The 17,735-nt window shown below is 44.8% G+C and overlaps 1 protein-coding gene across 5 annotated transcripts in view; it reads left to right on the forward strand.

Annotated features, from left to right (window-relative positions):
• KLHL29 (kelch like family member 29) overlaps nucleotides 1-15,509 on the forward strand; it is a 389,364-nt gene extending 373,855 nt beyond the window's left edge. For 4 of the 5 annotated variants that reach the window (XM_015859531.2, XM_032443407.1, XM_032443408.1 and 1 more), the window contains 2 exons: nucleotides 2,769-2,913; nucleotides 13,155-15,509. In XM_015859531.2, coding sequence (XP_015715017.1) covers nucleotides 2,769-2,913; nucleotides 13,155-13,338 — 329 coding nt within the window. In that variant the 3' untranslated portion in view covers nucleotides 13,339-15,509. The remainder of the gene's footprint in view (nucleotides 1-2,768; nucleotides 2,914-13,154) is intronic. The other variant, XM_032443409.1, reaches the window with a different exon arrangement.
• Nucleotides 15,510-17,735: the final 2,226 nt, after the last annotated feature.

The raw sequence follows: 17,735 nt of genomic DNA on the forward strand, positions 1-17,735 counted from the left end.
AGGAGCTGATGTGATACCCAAGACCAAAAACATGCTTTTGCTAAATTGGGGTCCCCCAGCACCTTGCACTGTTATGATGTTACAGACCATCAGTGACCAAAGCTGGAGCCTCCTGGGTGCTTTCACAAGGTTACCAAGCCCTGGAAAGGACAACAGGGGAAGGGCAATGAGGTGAACTAGGGTTGCAGACTGAAGGCAGGCATCCACGCTCAGTTGGCAGATTCCAAGCTCCCCATATCTGTATAAACTTGTGGCCTCCATGGTAACAAAAGAGAAGTAAAACATGCTGCCTTCTCTCTACCCATGTCTGGAGGGGTGACCCTTGTGTCTTTCTGCCATATCTACGTCAAGATCGGGACACTGTGGAATTCTCCCTTCCTGAAAGAAGCAGCAGGGACATCCCTGTGTCCCAGTCCCAGGCTCACTTTATGCCAACTTATGAAATCGCAGCTAAAGCCAGAAGTACTACAAAGACAACAGATAGACGGTGCCTTGAAAAATTGATGAGAATCAGGCACGATTGCCTCTCAAAAGAAGAAAGAAGAAGCGTATCAGTCTGCTTATTTGAAAAGAAAGGAAAAAAAAAATGTCACTATAAAAATAACCAAGGGGTTTCCCCCTTTTACTCTGACAAAAAGGAACGTGCAGTCAGTGATTCAGTCTCCTGAGAAGTCGCTGTTTCTGCCTTGAGGGAGCCCCAAATAATTTCCCTGTGAGATTTGGGAGTTGAGTTCTGAGCTCTTTTTTTTTTTTTTTTTTCCTAATGCAATAGTTTTATTCTCCTGCAAAGTAGCGCTGGTGGGAATGGGGGGTGAAAAAACAGCCAGGAGAATGTGATAATTAAATATGGAGAATTTCTGATGAGTATCTTAGCTGGAAAAAATGTCACATATGCAAGTCTGATTTGGAAAGGGATGCAAGACGGGTTGTTAGGACAGATAAGTCTTTCTGATGAATTATAGTGGCTTAGTGGCACCGAGAAGAAACTGAATACTCCTTGTTCTATTTTCTGGATGAATTAGTTTCTTCCCATCTGTTCCCAAGGATCAGTGACATTTTCCTAATGCATCTGTGTTTTTTGACATATGCCTGTAGATAGTGAGTGTAATAGGAGCCCAGCTTACCCCATAACGTGTTTTGTCTGTGCTGCCGGGTGCTGCAGCCCCACACCTCCCCCAGAACCAAACCAGACCACACCACAGCCAAGCTGGAACAGAAGAGCACCACAAAACCATTATGTTGTTTCCCTTCCAGTTTAGTAAATTCAAAGGATTAACTTTCAGTTAAGGAAATTACCGCTCCTCTGGACACGTCCAGCAATTTTTGCTTAACTCTGGTCAAATTAAATCTCTCGTTAAATATTTAATGGAATCAGATGGTTATAAAAGAAGCCCAGGGTTACAATGCCAGCCAGGCAAGAGGTATGAAAATGCCAAAAGTAAAACCACCAGGGCTGGTTTGAGCTCACTGCTTTCCTTGTTTGTGAAAGAGAGCAGTCAGAGGATCCCAGACCTGGGAGGAATACTTGGAGCCCTTGGATGCTACATGGAGGCTGGTAGCAGTGAAGGGAAAGCACTGTAAGGATGGGGCCCTCCTCTCCAGCAGCGCTGCATTCAGGCTGATTCCCCGCTGGTGGTGCAAGAGAATTGCCCTTTACCAAGCATACAACTATCTGCATATTCTGGAGATGCTTCTATAGATACTTACAGAGGATTCATGTAGGAAGACAAAAGGATGTGTCCCCTAACATTAGGACAACCATGCAGGAAATGCCTGTTCCAGAGGGCTTCATTTTTAGAGCACTAATTGTGCGGCCTATTTTCACTCAGATGAAGCAATGTGCTCCCCCATCTTTTGTTCCCAGACACTGCTGGTTGGTTTCACTGAAATGCTGATGAAAAAAAAAAAAACAAAAACTGTTTCACATTAAGACAGGCACCATCATGAGAAATTTCAGCCCAACTGGCTCATGGTTAATAACGTGCATATGGCGTGATAGCAGCATACGGGACAAGTCAACTAATTAAATCACCAGGATTTTATTTGATAAATTATGCGTAGTCCTACCCGTTTTTCTAATAATGCTTCCACTAACACCAAAGTTTTAAAGCATCTTTTCTGATTGAGTTTAGGGTAAGGCACTATCTTAGTTTCACATCTCAGCTTCACACAGTTCACTGCTAACATACGGGTCTGTTTGGAGATACTTCTCACATCTAAGCAGAGAAATGCAGGTGATTGTATGAGGCAGATGAAGGGGAGGAAAAGTCGGGTCTCAGAAAGTCTTTTTTTTGGATTGTGTGGGTGACCTTCCCATGAGCAACAGTAGAATAGAAAGGAGAATCAACCCTTGAATATTATTAAGTGGGACTCTGCACTGTGGGATTCTTCTGTACTTGGCTGCTTAGGAGGCATCTGGGTTAAAATTTGCAGCAATTCAAATTTCTGAAACAACTTGACATCTTAATTTCATATGTAAGAGTGGTGCTTTCACAGTGATTCCGTCAGGCTTTGCGAGAGGATAATTGTACTTTCCCAGTTTAGAGGGAGGTGTGTACTGGGGAATGAAGGACTGATGAACTTTAAAAGTGCCTTTGAGAACTTTGAGAGAGAAGAACAAAAACAGGAAAGGTTTCCTCATTTTTCTTTCCCTAGCCTTGGAGGTTTAGAGAAACGTGACTTATCTATAAATAAGGGGAATGTATAAATAAAAAACAGTCTCCAAACCTGAGCCTAAAACTGATCTCAGTGTTGCTTTCCATTGACAGATAACAAATATGCTCCTGCAGTCACTCTCAATGGGTTCATCTTTATTCTTGGAGGAGCTTATGCACGAGCAACCACCATCTATGACCCAGAGAAAGGCAATATTAAAGCAGGCCCCAACATGAACCACTCCAGGCAGTTCTGCAGGTGAGAAAAACCCTTCAAATTGAATTACCAGTGCCTTAATATTTTCTGCTGCTAAATAATCTAATACTGCCTAATAGTGAAGGGGAAAGGGGAAAGGTGAGTACCGTCTGGGGATATTCCTCTTTCTCATGTTTAGGGTCGCAGCATTTTCCTAAGTGCTTTTCCAGCACACTGCTGTGGTTCTTGCATCTCCTCATATCAGGCACCATGGATCAAGGGAGGGCAATGCCTTGGGCTTCTGCAGCAGACCACAGTCACCTTGATTCGCTCAGTTTGCCATGCGTAACCGGAGGATGATCGGTACACGCTATATTAGACTGCCATCATGTGGGATTGGTTGTTTGCTAACTAGCCAACAGAGACCTGAAAGGAAAGAATACTGAATAAGCACCACACACTGATACTAATTATTATTTATTATGTATCTTTGATTGCTTTTCGGGCTCACTGCTCTGATCCCAGTCACAGGTTTAACAAACTTCCCAAACTGGCAGACAAAAATAAAACTTGGCACCCATCACAGGTACTGGCAGGACTTAAAGGCCCTTTCAAAAGTGTTACGTTCCCATTACAGAGAGCAGAGGCTGGCAGCTCTCAGGCAGTGCTTAACACCAGCCCCTCACAGAGCAGTTACTGTGCTGGGGACCGGCTGAGCTATCCATGTCATGCTGGCAGCCATGTGCTTGGCGATGGCTTGGTATTTATTTCCACGGCAGCAGCATCTCAAGGCATTGAGCAAAGGTGTGGTTGGAGGGGTTGTGTCCAGTGGGTCCATGGGGCAGCTGCAGGAACCCATTCCTTAATGCAGGGGCTTTTCTAACACCTGTCCTACAGCTGGAAAATACCTCTTGGGTTTCATCTTTTGCTTTAGTCTCCATTTTCTTCAAAGACTGAAAACCAGAAATAAAGGATAGAGTACAGCTAATATCATCACCACCACCAGTTCAGAACCATAGTCACAAGATTTGGGGATTATAGCTCCAGACAGTAAAATGTAACACGAGAGACCTTTGTGCATTTGTTCCATTCCTGTATCTTACCTGAGAGAGGGACGCACTGCTCTTTGAACATCTCTGTTCTGTAAAACATAACAAATATCTGTTAATTAGGCATCTGTTTGTAACACACCACAAGAGAAACTGCTGAACTGCGGGTGATTCCAGCCAGGAAATGTGAGCTGAGCATCTCATATGACCACTTCTAAAGGTTTCTAACAGGAAGGGATGCTTTGTTCTGCACCCAGCAGAAAGCAAACCTCATGACTGACCAAGGAGGGATAACCAGGGACTGTTAGCTGCCACTTCAGCACCATGATGGCGTTCCCAACAGACTGGCTTGGCTTAAGCAGAATATGGCATCCATCAATAAAAAGTAACTTCAGTGTTTTTAAATATCTTCTTTTTGTTCCAAAGCCTAAAGCAGCTGTCAACATAGCAGACTGGAAACTCACATGTACAGTGGGATAGTCACCATTGACAGAAATAGTTCAGTGCATACATCCTGAATGCCAAAGAAGGCATCATTTCTGAAATTATTAAATGCAGAAGGAGACATGAGAGCTGTGACAGAAACAAACTAAATCAATACATGCAGGAATAGGGGAAATGGGAGCTTAGCAGTAACAAATACAGAAGGTATAGGATAAAAACGGGCTGCTGCTGAAAGCAGCTGAGGGAACCAATGGGGTAATGAAGGCCAAGAGGAGAAAAAAAGTGAAGTGCCTTAAATGTGTCATTCTACTCAGTCCTAAATACATAGGTCGCTCCAAAAGTAATGCCTCCTATTTATTTCCACATGGGAACTGCAATAAATGCAAAGAGCACACTAACACTACTTGGTAGAGCAAATTCTCAATTACCAAACACTATTTTTCTACCACCATTAGCTGTGCACTTTTACAAGCAATGAAAAAGAGGATGCATGCCACACTCATAAAAATCGGCACCAGCATTCCACAGCTGCTGTGATGGTTTTGTTGTTGGGAAGGTGTTGCCCGTGGTGTCCATCTTTGATCAGCCCAAACATACAGAAGTCAGAAAGCATCAAATCCAGATTATACAGTCAGCATGGTAGAACAATCCAGCCAAGACTGGCAATGTGGCAATGTGTTCTACAGTCTTCAAACAGGTACAGGATCTGGCATTATCATGTTGCAAGAGAAAGGTTGTCTTCTTCTCTGGTCTGACTCTGGAAGTTCCAACCTTCAGCTTAGTCAGAGTTGCAATGTAACCGTCTGACTGCCTCTCTGCTGCCATCTGTCACAAGGCAAAATTGAATGGGATATTGGTGGGAAGGTCCAACCTCTACCACCATACCACCAACATCTGCCTCTGATGTTGTGGGCCAACATAATGAAACAGGAGGCATTACTTTTGGAGCTGCCCTCATGGACAAGACTGATGAAGTAGCGAAGAGTCAAACTGAATGATCCGATGGATATTTTGTGCTTGCATTTGGACAGAAACAAGCAGCTTTGGTTCCATGATATGCGGGTCGCTATACACCCAGACCCCTTTATGGACTTAGCTGAGAAGCTGTTTGAACCACCGCTGTTGATTTGTAACAGCTCTTACAGTTCAGGGGGATTCAGGTGGGTCAGGGCCCTGCTGAAGCATTTTCCGTGTTTTGAAAAAGGTGAAAGGCAGGTTTTTAGTGTGGCAGTTCATTTTGCCAAGCAGCAGGCTAAGCAGTCTCTCATTTAGCCTCATGTTGGTCCTGTGCAGGATAACAGAGTGGTTAATTTGGGATTTCTTCATCAGATAACTGGATGGTAATAATTAAGGGAACAGCAATCAATGTGTTTTCCTGGAAAACGGGGCTTTGTCAGGCAAACCTTCTATCTTTCAGTTTTGGGGTGGGAGTTGGGTTCTTTGTTTTGTTTTTTAATAAAACACGCCTGGCTGCTCAAGACAACTGTGGAGCTGTAATATACTGCGATTTCTCCCAGGTATTTGGCTGGTATTACATGGAATTAACAAGGCACACATTAGAGAGATTAAATCTGCTTCACTGACAGATCTCAAAATGTAGTTGTTAATGAGAAGATATCATTGAGAAAGGCCATCAGCAACAAGCATTAAATCTTCTTCAGTGCTAGGTAATATTTCTACCAGCGATCCAGGTAATAGAAAATCTCCCCTGGTAAGGTTGCAGGTGGTGTAACATTTGGTGGGGTTACAAATATTACAGGATGAGCAATATCTGCATGTCCCAGTTAGGCAGTCTCAAGCTAGCGGCGGTGTTGTAAATGCAAAGCAATGCATTTAAGAAGCACAATTGCAGCTGCACCTGCCCAAGCTCCCTTTGGAAAGCCACAGAGGAGGACATAACAGAGTCTGCTCGGAGCTACACAACGTGAACTCTCACTGTAGTGCTGTGGATAAAAGTCAGTGCAATACTGGATGTAGCATATGAGCTGTAACAGAGGAATGAGAACGAGTTGGGAAGAGGAAGCAGTGCCGTATTGCAAACCATAGGGGCTGAAAGGGACCTCTTAGTCCCTAGAGCAGGTTGCACAGGAAAGCATCCAAATGGGTTTGAATTGCTCCAGAGAAGGATGTTCCACCACCTCTGCAGGCAGCCTGTTCCAGAGCTCTGCCACCCAAACTGTAAAGATCTTCCTTGTGTTCATACGGAACTTCCTGCTTTGCAGTCCCTGCCCATTGCCCCTTCTGTCACTGTCCCCATCTGTTTGACTGCCATCCAATAGATATTGATAAGCATGGGTAAGATCCTCTCTCAGCTTTCTCTTCTCTCTTTCACACAAAATATATGAATTTTTGTATGAATTTTAAGGAGTTTATCAGAGAAAAGCTGAGAGGTGACTCAATCACTGGGAGCAAGTGGAAGAGCTTTTGGTCTGGCAGACGAAGGCGTTGTGGGTTACAAGGGACAGAAAGTGACATTACGCATCTGAGCCTTGCAGCAAGGCAGTGCCCTACCAGCAATCAGACAGTGAGCTATCGGGGCCGAGCACACGGCCACGGTGTTTGTATGAGAAGATTAGATGTGCTCCCAACAGAGAAGCTGCCTGGGGAAAACTCTGTGGCCTTATACACAAACTGAGAATGGCTGCATGCTGAGGTCCCTCCAGACCTCAGTCTCTGAGTCTACAGATTTCTCATTCCTCTCATTAACAGGGATCACAAAAACATGGTTTAAAAGCAGCAACATAAACAACTTAAAAATTAACCGCGTGCTATTGATCTCCTCTCAACAGGAATCACACAGCACCAGATTTGCTGGGAAAATCTTGACCGTATCACCTCTATTCTTAGCTGCACTGTTTTTACATGATAAGTGGGATTGCTTAGACAACAGAGAAGATAAATGCGCATGGTATTCCCTGTGTAGCACATGTGAAAACAGAGAGGTCCATTGGAACCATTTTAATATCCAGCTAAATTACTCTTAATGAAAATCTAAAAATAAACAGATCTCCAGCTCATGCTCAGCCTGAGCACCCACTTTCAGGTTGAGCCTGGCCTTGTGGAAGTCAGTAAGAATCATTAGAATCATTCAAGTTGGAAAGGACCACTAAGACCATCCAGTCCAAACATTCACCTACCAACAGTGTTGCTCACTAAACCATATCCCTCAGTGCCACGTCTCCATGTTTCTTGAACACCTGTAATTCGTGTTGACCTAGAATCAACCCATTGAGTGATGCCGCCAAGTGGGTAAATCATGCTAAAATGCCATGGCCCCTGTCTTGGCTGGGCACCTTGCAGGGTATGTGGGGGCCTGAGTTGGGCAGCTTCCCCATGTGGATCAGGGCTGTCCCTTCCTTCATTGCCCTTCAAGGGGTTATTTTTCCACAAGCAAAAAGAATACAGAATGCATTCTGTATCATTAAAAATTCCATATCCTGCTTGCTTGGAATGCAGGCAGCGTGCACACAGAAGTGTGCTTCAGCGATCCTCCGCAGGGGAACGGCGGCAGCGTGGTGGTGCCAGCAATAATTCCAGAGCAGCTAATTTAGTACCAGCAATTCCCAGTAGGTACCAGAAAAGCATTTTCTTCCTCCTCCTCCTCTCTTAACCAGGAAGATTTATTGAATTGGTTCTGCTGAATGGAAATCTTTAATAAAACTTAGACTGGGGCTGAAAAGTACAACAAGAACAGGGTTTGTTTGTGGATATATTTTATTTTTTTTCCTCTCCTTTCTAAATAAGCCCTTGTTCTTGAAGCACGGTGACTCCTGTGCTTGCTGATATATGGCACTGGCTGCAGGCTCCCCCAGTTGATTCATTTCCTCGTTGCGAAGTTAGCAGTGACCTGGGGTGCTGGCTGGGTCAGAACATGGCTCATGTGGGCAGCTGTTCCCCAGTGATATTATTACAGAGCTCCTTAATGGCCATCCACGTATTGAGCCCGCAGATGCGCCGCTCTCACAGAACACAGTGTTTGCAGTTGGGTCAGAAGGGAAAACCTACATCTTGCAGCACATCTGAAGGAGATGTGTGGCTGGGACTGTGTGCAGCAGACAGCTGATGGGAACTGCAACACCAGGCTAATAGCAATGATGGCTGCAGCAGTTTGTGACACGAAGGATTTCTGTGTGCATTAAGGCGTAACTGATACATACAGAGCACTCGGGCCATTACTGATGTGCAGCAGGCTTTGGAATAAAACATTGCTGGTTTTTAGCAACAAGTAACAATGCCACACAATGGTTTTGGATCATTAGCAGGGGAAAGTGCTCACGGAGCATGGGAGAGTCTAACTGGAGTTTGGCCAAAACACCCACGCTAATAATCCTGCTCCAAGAAGTGGCATGATAGCTTTCTAATTGCCCATGACTAATCTGGACCCTCGTTTATCCATCTCATTGTAAAGCTGACACCTCTGGCAGCCTGAGCTGAAGCTTCTTGCACATAACAGCCCGGCTACTGAGTGGCCGCAAATAGCCACAAGCTCGCGACGGCACGTCGGCATCCTTAGCACAACGATCCATTGCCCTCCATCTCACAAATGTTCAGCGGGACAGTCCCCGGTGAAGCAAGAGCTGCCCTCTTCCATTAAACCCTTCAGAAGACCAAGAGCAAGAAAGAAATTCATCCACTAATAAACACTGCGATTTTTTTCCATCTTCCAAGCAAATTCCGTCTATCAATCTGATAATATTTAATAACATTTCTGCATCTGTTTTGAATAAACCAGTGGCTCCCTGTGCACGCAGGCACAAGTGAGGCAGGAGAGGAGCTTTGTTTGCAACCTCAGAACATATTAAGTTTTGGTGGGTCAAAACAACATGCTAATTCAGCCGCTTCAAATCTCTTTCACAACTCCAGACATTACAAGACAAGATCCTTTCTCCTTTTCTATTCTAGCGGTTCCTGATAAGGCTGATGTGATCTTTTGGACTAAGCAGGAAATTTTAAAATAACAATAACAAATAAAATGAACAAACTTTGCTAGTCCTCCCTCCACTTTGTGCTGTTGTAATGCCGTCAGTATTGTAAGAGAGATGTGTTGGAGCCGGAGCTTCCAGGCACCCAGCCTCACAAATGCCACAGAGCAGAGGCACTGATGTGGAATCACAGAACAGCTTGGGTTAGAAGGGATCTTAAAGCCCACTCACAGCAGGGTAGCTCACCATCAGATCAGGCTGCCCAGAGCCCCATCCATCCTGGCCTTGAACACATCCAGGAGTTGGGCATCCACAGCTTCTCCGGGCAACTCCATGAGGAGACTTATCAATGAAAAGCAGAGGGCTCACAACACCCTCCATGGGCAGAGTGCCACCAAACCATGGCAGCTCAGTCCACCACTGGCTTTGAAGCCAAGGCTCCATGCTGGAGCCAAAGTGTGATACAGGGAGTGCTCACAGAGACATTGAGCAGTAGAGCAGACAGCAAGGCTGGTGGTCACAGGTGATTACATATACTGATTAAAAAGCAAAGCCAATGATTCATTTGGTCCATCAAGTTGCTGAATGGCCAGCTGTCACAGCAGGGATCATCTCTGCCACCTATTTGCTCACACTGGGGAAGACAGAGAAGAAATGTGAAGGATGTTGAGGTTACATAAGCACTCGAAACCAGTGACTGCCAGACACCCACCATCCTTTCAGGTACCTCAGCCTCACTGAGGTGCTCTTAGGATTGCACTGCACAGACTTCATGGAGGTCAGCAGACAGGCTGGACTAGAGGGGGCTGTATCAGGGGACAGTCATGGTGTGGTCCCCTGTTATCCTTACAGTTTGGGCAGTCACCCTGTTACCTTGGGTGAGTTGGCTGCAGGTCGATAGGTGAAGCCTCTAAAGCAGCAATTACCTGGGGAGTAGAAAGCAGGGCTATAATTTGCAAAATGCTGAAACATATTTTCCCAGAAGGCATGGATAAAGCAACCTCCATTCCGATGACGATTACCTTCACCCGGGGCATGCTGCTGGATGGGAGCAGGTCTGGCTGCTCTTTAGCTGGGGAGGTCACTGCTCTAGAGCTGCTGGGGGTTTGCAACTACTGCAGCGAGGTTATGTGGTGCAGAGCTTCTTTCCTGACCAGGTTCTGACAACCCATAATCATTTTATCTCTCAGGATTAATGGCACCGAGCAATAAACTTGCATCCTAATTATTGTAATTATTTCTTTCTTTGTACGTCAGCCTTGGTAATGATGTTTTTACAGCTCATGGGATGGAAGGGAGAAAAGAAATATTGTCACAGTAATGAATGAAGAGAGAGCAATGAGCATTCTCCTTTCCACTCACTTTCCTTAGGGTTTTGAAGCCCACTTGAGTTTCCTGTCCCCTAAAGTCCCAGATATTAACAGTGATTGCCTTAATATTGGAAAGCAGCAGCAATCTAGGATTCAGTTCCTAATTGACCTTAAGTACCTTAAGTGCCTCCTGTGTTAGCCCTGGAGATGCCTGAATATCTCCACATCCCCTATGCACGTAAGTATTGGCTGCACGCTTCAGAACTGTCTATTTCTTGGTAGTAGGAGGAGCTCCCATGCTTGGCTCACACACTGAGTGCTATGCCAGTCTTATCTTTGGGAACTCTGTTTGGAAGGGGCTGAAGCTACTTTAATCACTATTAAAAATTCATACAGTCTTTCAGAGGGTAGAGTTCAGCATCCATTTCTTCCCCAAAGCATCAGCACCATTGTGAGAGGCTGCAATGTTCAGCTGCTGTTCCCAGGCAGCAGTGGTTAATTGCAGAGCTGTGGCCCAGGTGGAGGATAAGAGCTGAGTTTGCCCACCCTCTGTAACCTCAAATGAAGAATCCAGGCTGAGGATGACCTTGGACACAGAGAGCCTGGGGAAGAGGTGCTGCAGGAACTGGAAAGGCCTTTGGGCTCAGAGCTCCCTCTGCCCATCTCTGTCCCCACCCAGACCAAGTGCTCCCTTCTAGCTTCTTTGGGCAGAGGGCTGCAAGTACAAGACAGGCTCCCGCACATCACAGAGTCGGTCGGGAGTTGACTTCTGAGCTGGTGTGAGACACTGATGTGCCTGTATCAGTACATTGCAATTCAGCTCAGGATCCTCGTGGGCACCATTCATCAGCACTGATGAAACACCCCAGGCGCCAGGTTGCTATCTCTTACCATTTCCCCTTATTTATAACTCTGCATCCAGATCTTAGGCGTGTTTTCTTGTGGTTTTTTTCCAGGTACACATTTGATTTTCCTGCTTAACCCAACAAAGTTGTTGACTTCATCCATTTAATAACATTTTCTTTCACTTTTGTTGAGGACTGATAAGCGCATCATTACAGAACCAGTGCAACAAAACTGTTCCTGTACTGCAGCCTATTCCTGACACTGGGCCTTCCTCCATCCCACCCCAAGAATATCTTAGTCCTAAATGTGGTTTCACTCAGGGTTTTCTGGGCAGCTCTGACTGCACTCCCTCCATGCCAGGGACAGGATTGCTCAGGAACAGGATTTAGCGGGGGACTGTTAGTGAGGGTAGGATGGTCAGGTTGTGGTTGGACTAGATGACCTTGAAGGTCTTTCCCAACCTGAGCGATTCTATGATGCCAGGCCCCAGCACAGCCCAGCTGACTCCAGCTCTGCCTCCTCTGCAAATGGATTTGTTCTTCAGAGCCATCTTTCAGGATGACACTTGTTTTCATCAAGTCCTTGTTCTTCCCAATTTCTCCCCGACGTTTCAAAAATAATTACCAGTGGTTCAGTAAGTTCATTAGCAAACTCCCTTAAGGCCCTGGGCTGTGTATCATCCGGCCCTGCTGATTTGTGGATAGGCTCTAATCAAGTGCTTCAAGCCTTTCTCACCCTCCTCCTTCCTTTCAGATTAACAGTTATTTTGACAAGATTCTCATTATTTCCCATTTCCTGGTGGTACCCAGGGACTAGGCTTATTTGAGTCCTCGCTGTTGCCACCGCGGGTTTATTTTTAACCTACAGCTCTGCTTCTTCACAAGGACATCAGAGTTTTGCATTCTTCAGAAATGTTTGGGTTTTTTTCAGTGCTGTTGCAGTCTCCATTCATTCGGGGTCTTCAAGGACTCTTGCTTCTGCCTTTGTCACTTTTCATTCTTCTTCCTCCCACTGCTCCAAAAACAGCCAAGTGACATAAATTCTTATGACTTCAGGGTTCACCACCCTTCTTCAGATTCTTAGATCAAGGCCCCCTTCTTCACCGCAACAAATTTGTCATCTTCCTCTTTTTCTGCCTGGATGAACGTACTTCAGTGCCTCCCTTTTCCTTCTACCTTGGCATGGGCTTTGAAAGTTGGGGCGGTTTATGCTCTACATACCATTTTAGCAGCCTTTTAGGCATCACAGAATGGCTTGGGTTGGAAAAGACCTTAAAGTCCACCCAGCCCCAGCTGTGGGCTGGTTGACCCCCAGCAGCTCAGGCCTCCCAGGGCCCATCCAACTTGGCTTTGTACGTCACCAGGGATGGGGCATCCACAGCTTCTTTGGGCAGCAGGAGCAGTGCCTCGCCACCCTTCTTGCACCAAATCATTTTCTTATATACAGCTTAAATCTCCCCTCTTTTACCTTGACACCATTTCCCTTTGCCTTATCACAACAGAGTTCACAGCTGTTGTTCAAAGTACAGACACTTACTCACCTAGAAGGAACATGAAAAGGATTTATTTAGGAGAGGGAAAGCGAAGAGAAATACCCGTGCAGCTTCATATGAATAAGAAATGCATTCATGGTTTATCCATTGTTCAGCAACACTTGGGGCTGTTAAAGCATAAAAATAACTGTTTGGTGGATGACTAACTGCAACTTTCTTCTTTTAAAAATAAAAACTACAGCGCTGTGGTTCTCGATGGAAAGATATACGCCACCGGAGGGATCGTTAGCAGCGAGGGACCTGCCCTGGGCAACATGGAAGCCTACGATCCTAAAACAAACACCTGGACACTTCTCCCAAACATGCCGTGCCCTGTTTTTCGACACGGCTGCGTAGTTATCAAGAAGTACATTCAGAGCGGCTGACAGAGAGAGGAGTTGTACGGAGAACTGCTTGTACCTGTTGAAAGCAGGCAAAGAGGATACGGCTACTCATCACAAAAGCAGCAAAGCCAGCCAGCGAACACATTGCTCTTAAGTCTTGAATAGTGTCTACATTGAATGTAGAAAAATCATCCTCACCTTTTGGTGAACGAGGAGCAGAGAGCTCCGTGCTATGTAAGATATTGTAACTTAAGAATACAAGTGTGTCACTAGATGTTATAGTGGCACTTGTTCTGGACGTCGGCTTTTGGGCAACCCAGGTGCAATAGAATTTCACATATTTTTTAAGCTGGGGAAGAGAGGAAAAAATAATAATAATAATCTGCATTTTACTTCTAGAGCTCAAGCTTGATTCTGAAAATAACCATGCAGATTAGTTTTACTATTACACTTTAGGCATCAATCTATTTGATAGGTCAAAGTGTCCTTACCACTTTGATTCCTACATTTGTTTTTAAACAAATACATGCTTTTCAATACCAATGACTGAGAGAAATGTTGTGTGACAAATGGCTTATGTTGATGTCAGTCTTCCATCGGGTGATATGTGGAGGTCTCTAGAGCAGAGCCCAGGAGAGGGACGAGGCAGGGGCTGGGGAGAAGAGCCATTGGTAACACAATTCTACGTAATAGGGTGAAAAGAGGTCTGTTGGGCTGTGTGGATTTCTGCTCCCAGGGATGCTTGTGTGGGCACACACGAGGCTGCGGCTCCTGGTGTTTTCCTATCAGTTCTGATGCTGAGCAAACGTTTCGGTGCCTGGTAATGCAACATGAAAATGGTTTGGAATTCAGAGGTGTTTCTCCAGATTGAACTGCACTCAATTCTGCGGATTGGGATCACGTTGACATCCACCCAGCATAGCGTGGGATTTCCACATTTCCAACAAGCAGAGGAGGAGTTGCCTCTGGTTGTGGCTACGCATTCGATTTCGGCTGTCCACCAAAATTCCTTACTCTGGGGCACCTGCCACTATCTCTTCCTTTTATGTAAAGTCTGAGAAGATTTTTTTTTTTTTAAAGGAAAAAAAAAAATGTTTCCTTATAAAGTGTGGAAATCTTACCTTATTTACAGATTTTAAACACACAAGTTGAAATCCCATGGTAGAAAAAAATGCATAGACTTAAGCCCAGTATAAGAAACTTTAAATGATTACTATGTAGAGTTGTAAGTATATGCACAGCACAGGGGTTATATTTTTATATATATTAAAATATTGTCTATCCAGAGAGCATTGTGATGTGGAAATTCTTTATAAATTTATACATAAAAGGATCAATGGGAGACGGACTGGGAGAGGGGGCAGGGGAAAGACTCTTAAGGTTAACAAACAGGAAGTAGCCCCAAGCAAAGGACTGTCCAATCTCTTCCCAAGTAGAGGGGAAAAAAAGCTTCCCATTCTTGCCTTTGCAGACCCAGTGCCAAACATCATGCTGGTAATTCAAGCAAGAGTTCCTCTACAGGGTGTGGGCGAGATCCTACAGTCAATATCTGGTTGAATTTCATACCAAATACGTTAGCCTTTTTATACCAGAGGGAGGTGTGCCCGCAGCTTCGGGGAAATGGATGCAGATGGTTAGCTAATCATCTTATTTTATTAATAATCATTTATAAAATAAAGAAGGAAAAAAAAAAAAAAAAAACATTTGTATCTTGCAGTATTTAAAGAAAAAAGTGCTCACGTTGGCTGAGTCGGGCTCTACAGCGACTCAAGTCTCTCATTTTGACAGTGAGGTTCCAGCCTTTGTTATGCAGTTGTTTTATTTATTCTTTAGAAAGGAAAAAAAATAATAAAGAAAAAAAAAATAAGCACAACAAGAAGTTATCTACTAGTATGTCATTTAAAAGTATTTATGTCAAACAGGGTGCAAGTGTGAACCTAAAGATTGGAGCACAAGTTTCTAACTGCCTGGGGCAGGACTAATTTCATGTTGGTGTGCGTCTCTGCCTCCAAAGGAGGTGCTGCCTGTCAGCAAGACTTAAACACATTCAACATTTCCAGTTTAGCTTATTTCTTCATTTTTCACACTGGAACAAAACTGGCTATTTCTGTGAATAATATTAAAAACAGGGTTATCTGTAATGGTATTGTATATAGTTTATGTTTACTGTTAAGTTCTTGTTATATTATAATAAATATATTTATAGATCTAGATTCAGCATCCAGATTGGATTAATTTTGTCACGAGTCACCAAGAGATACCTTTGCATTAATGATTACCTCCATTCCCATCCCAGCCATGGATGAAAGCTTCTCATTCCAGATGGTTTCTCTTGCAAATCCCAAAATTCATTGCCACACAATGTTTAAATGCTCAGCAGCTTCCCAAGTACTTCCATTCTCATTCTGGAAAAGGGACTTTGGATTTCATTCATGGAGACCACTGCTTCTTTATCTCTCTATTTCCCTAACGTTACTATGAAGCAAAGAGCAAAAGGGCTCAGGATAATTTAGGAAGCTTTATCGTAAAATGCCACTAAGTAAGTCGCTCTTTGCTTTTGTCATGCAAGTTAGGATGCCTGAAAGATGAAAGCTGCTATGCCCCACCATCAGAACTCCTTCCCATGGCAGAACAGGAGCTCCACAATCCACCGCCAGGCACTGCTTACAGGGAGCACTTAGGTACAGCCACGCGTGGCTTTGATGTTTCATTAGGGTGACATCTGGTAGCTGTAAAGTTGGATGGGGAACAAAGATGAGCCAAATATAGCTTGTCTCAAAATACCTCCGCAGTGGAACATTGTGTCTGGATCTTAGGAGGCAGTATCTGTTATAGACATCAACAGAAATAAGCTAACATACATTGAGACTGTCTTCTGTTCTTACAGAGCAGATCTAGATGAGTATTTAAGAGCTTGACTGCAGCTCTTAAACACTGTGGGCTGGGCTTAGTGGCTGTGGTTGAACAGCCCACGAGGATTACTAAAAGCCATGTAATTCCGTGTCAGCCAACCCTGCTGCAGTGATCCAGACAACTGGAAGGAGTGGGCAACCACCATCAACATGCAAAGGTGTCTGACTCTGCACTAGTCAGCACAGACTGCAGCGAGGTGTTAAGGCTGAGCTTAGCACAGCGCAATCAGATCAGCCTCATTAGAGCACTCATTACACCCCAGCTCACTCCAGGTGTGAGCACCCATGCCCAGAGCTGTGGGATTAACACTGAGAGGCCTTCCAGTACACGATGGGAGCTTTAATCAGCAGGGAGTGTGACTCTGTGCACAGGCAGGTAGTGGTAGGACACAAGGGGGAATGGCTTTAAACTAAAAGAGGGGAGATTTAGGTTAGATGGTAGGAGAAAATTCTTTACTCAGAGGAAGGTGAGGCACTGGCACTGCCCAGAGAAGGAACAGCCTCAAGGAAGGTGATGGGATGTGTCTCCAGCACAGTGCTTCCATCCCCCATCACGTGAAGCTGGACAGCCATACCAGAGCAGAAACACCATTCTTCCTCTGAAAAGCTGGTCCAATGGAAGCTCTCAGTACTTTCTGTTCAGCTAGCAGATTTCTTATACAGTAACAAATCCCAATTTTCTTCATCTAAAATTCCATTTAAATCAGCACCAGCCCTACACATGGAATTAAATGTTTTGGCTCAGTTACTATCTGGGAAAAGGAAGCTCCAGAGCTGTCATCAAGTCAAATCTGCCTCTGAATTTTTCATTAGTGGCAGTCTCTACAATAAAGGTCTGAAAGGCTGCCTGCTGGTTTTAATTTCATCATCTGTTCTTTTTGACTGACAATCTCCTTCCCTTCAGAGCTCAGACCCCATCTCACACAGCGAGATTCATCCTGGCAACGACATCAAACTCCTTCTCGACCTGTCCAGAGAGCAGCACTCATAATCCTGGGTTTTCAAAAGCTTGACAGGAAACTCCAGCACACCGCTTGTAAGCAGAGCAATTAATACAGAAGCAGGAACTGTGATGAGGGGAAATTTAGGTCAGATGTTAGGTGGAAATCCTTTACTCAGAGGGCGGTGAGGCCTTGGCACTGCTGCCCAGAGAAGTGTGGTGCCTATTCCTGGAAGTGCCCAAGTCCATAGGTGGACCCTGAGCTGGTGGGGGGCACCCAGCCCATGGCAGGGGTTGGGGCTGGGTGGCCTTTCAGGTCCCATCCAACCCAAACCTGTGATTCTACAATCAAGGACTGCTGAAAGCCACACCGTGCTCCACAGACAACACACACACCTCCTCTGCTGCTCAGCATCAGTGACTTTTCCTCATGTTCTTGTAGCTAAAGAGAAGTCACCAGTGACAAAAGCTTCAGCTCATTCCTTTTCCCCACCCTATGAAAAACAGTTTTATAATAGCTCTTACAGGTACCAATTCCTCTACAACTTTGGGAACCTGATCGAAGCAGCCCCTCATTTGTAATACAA

Source organism: Coturnix japonica, chromosome 3 (genome assembly GCF_001577835.2).
Source record: "Coturnix japonica isolate 7356 chromosome 3, Coturnix japonica 2.1, whole genome shotgun sequence".
Classification (NCBI taxonomy): Eukaryota; Metazoa; Chordata; class Aves; order Galliformes; family Phasianidae; genus Coturnix; species Coturnix japonica.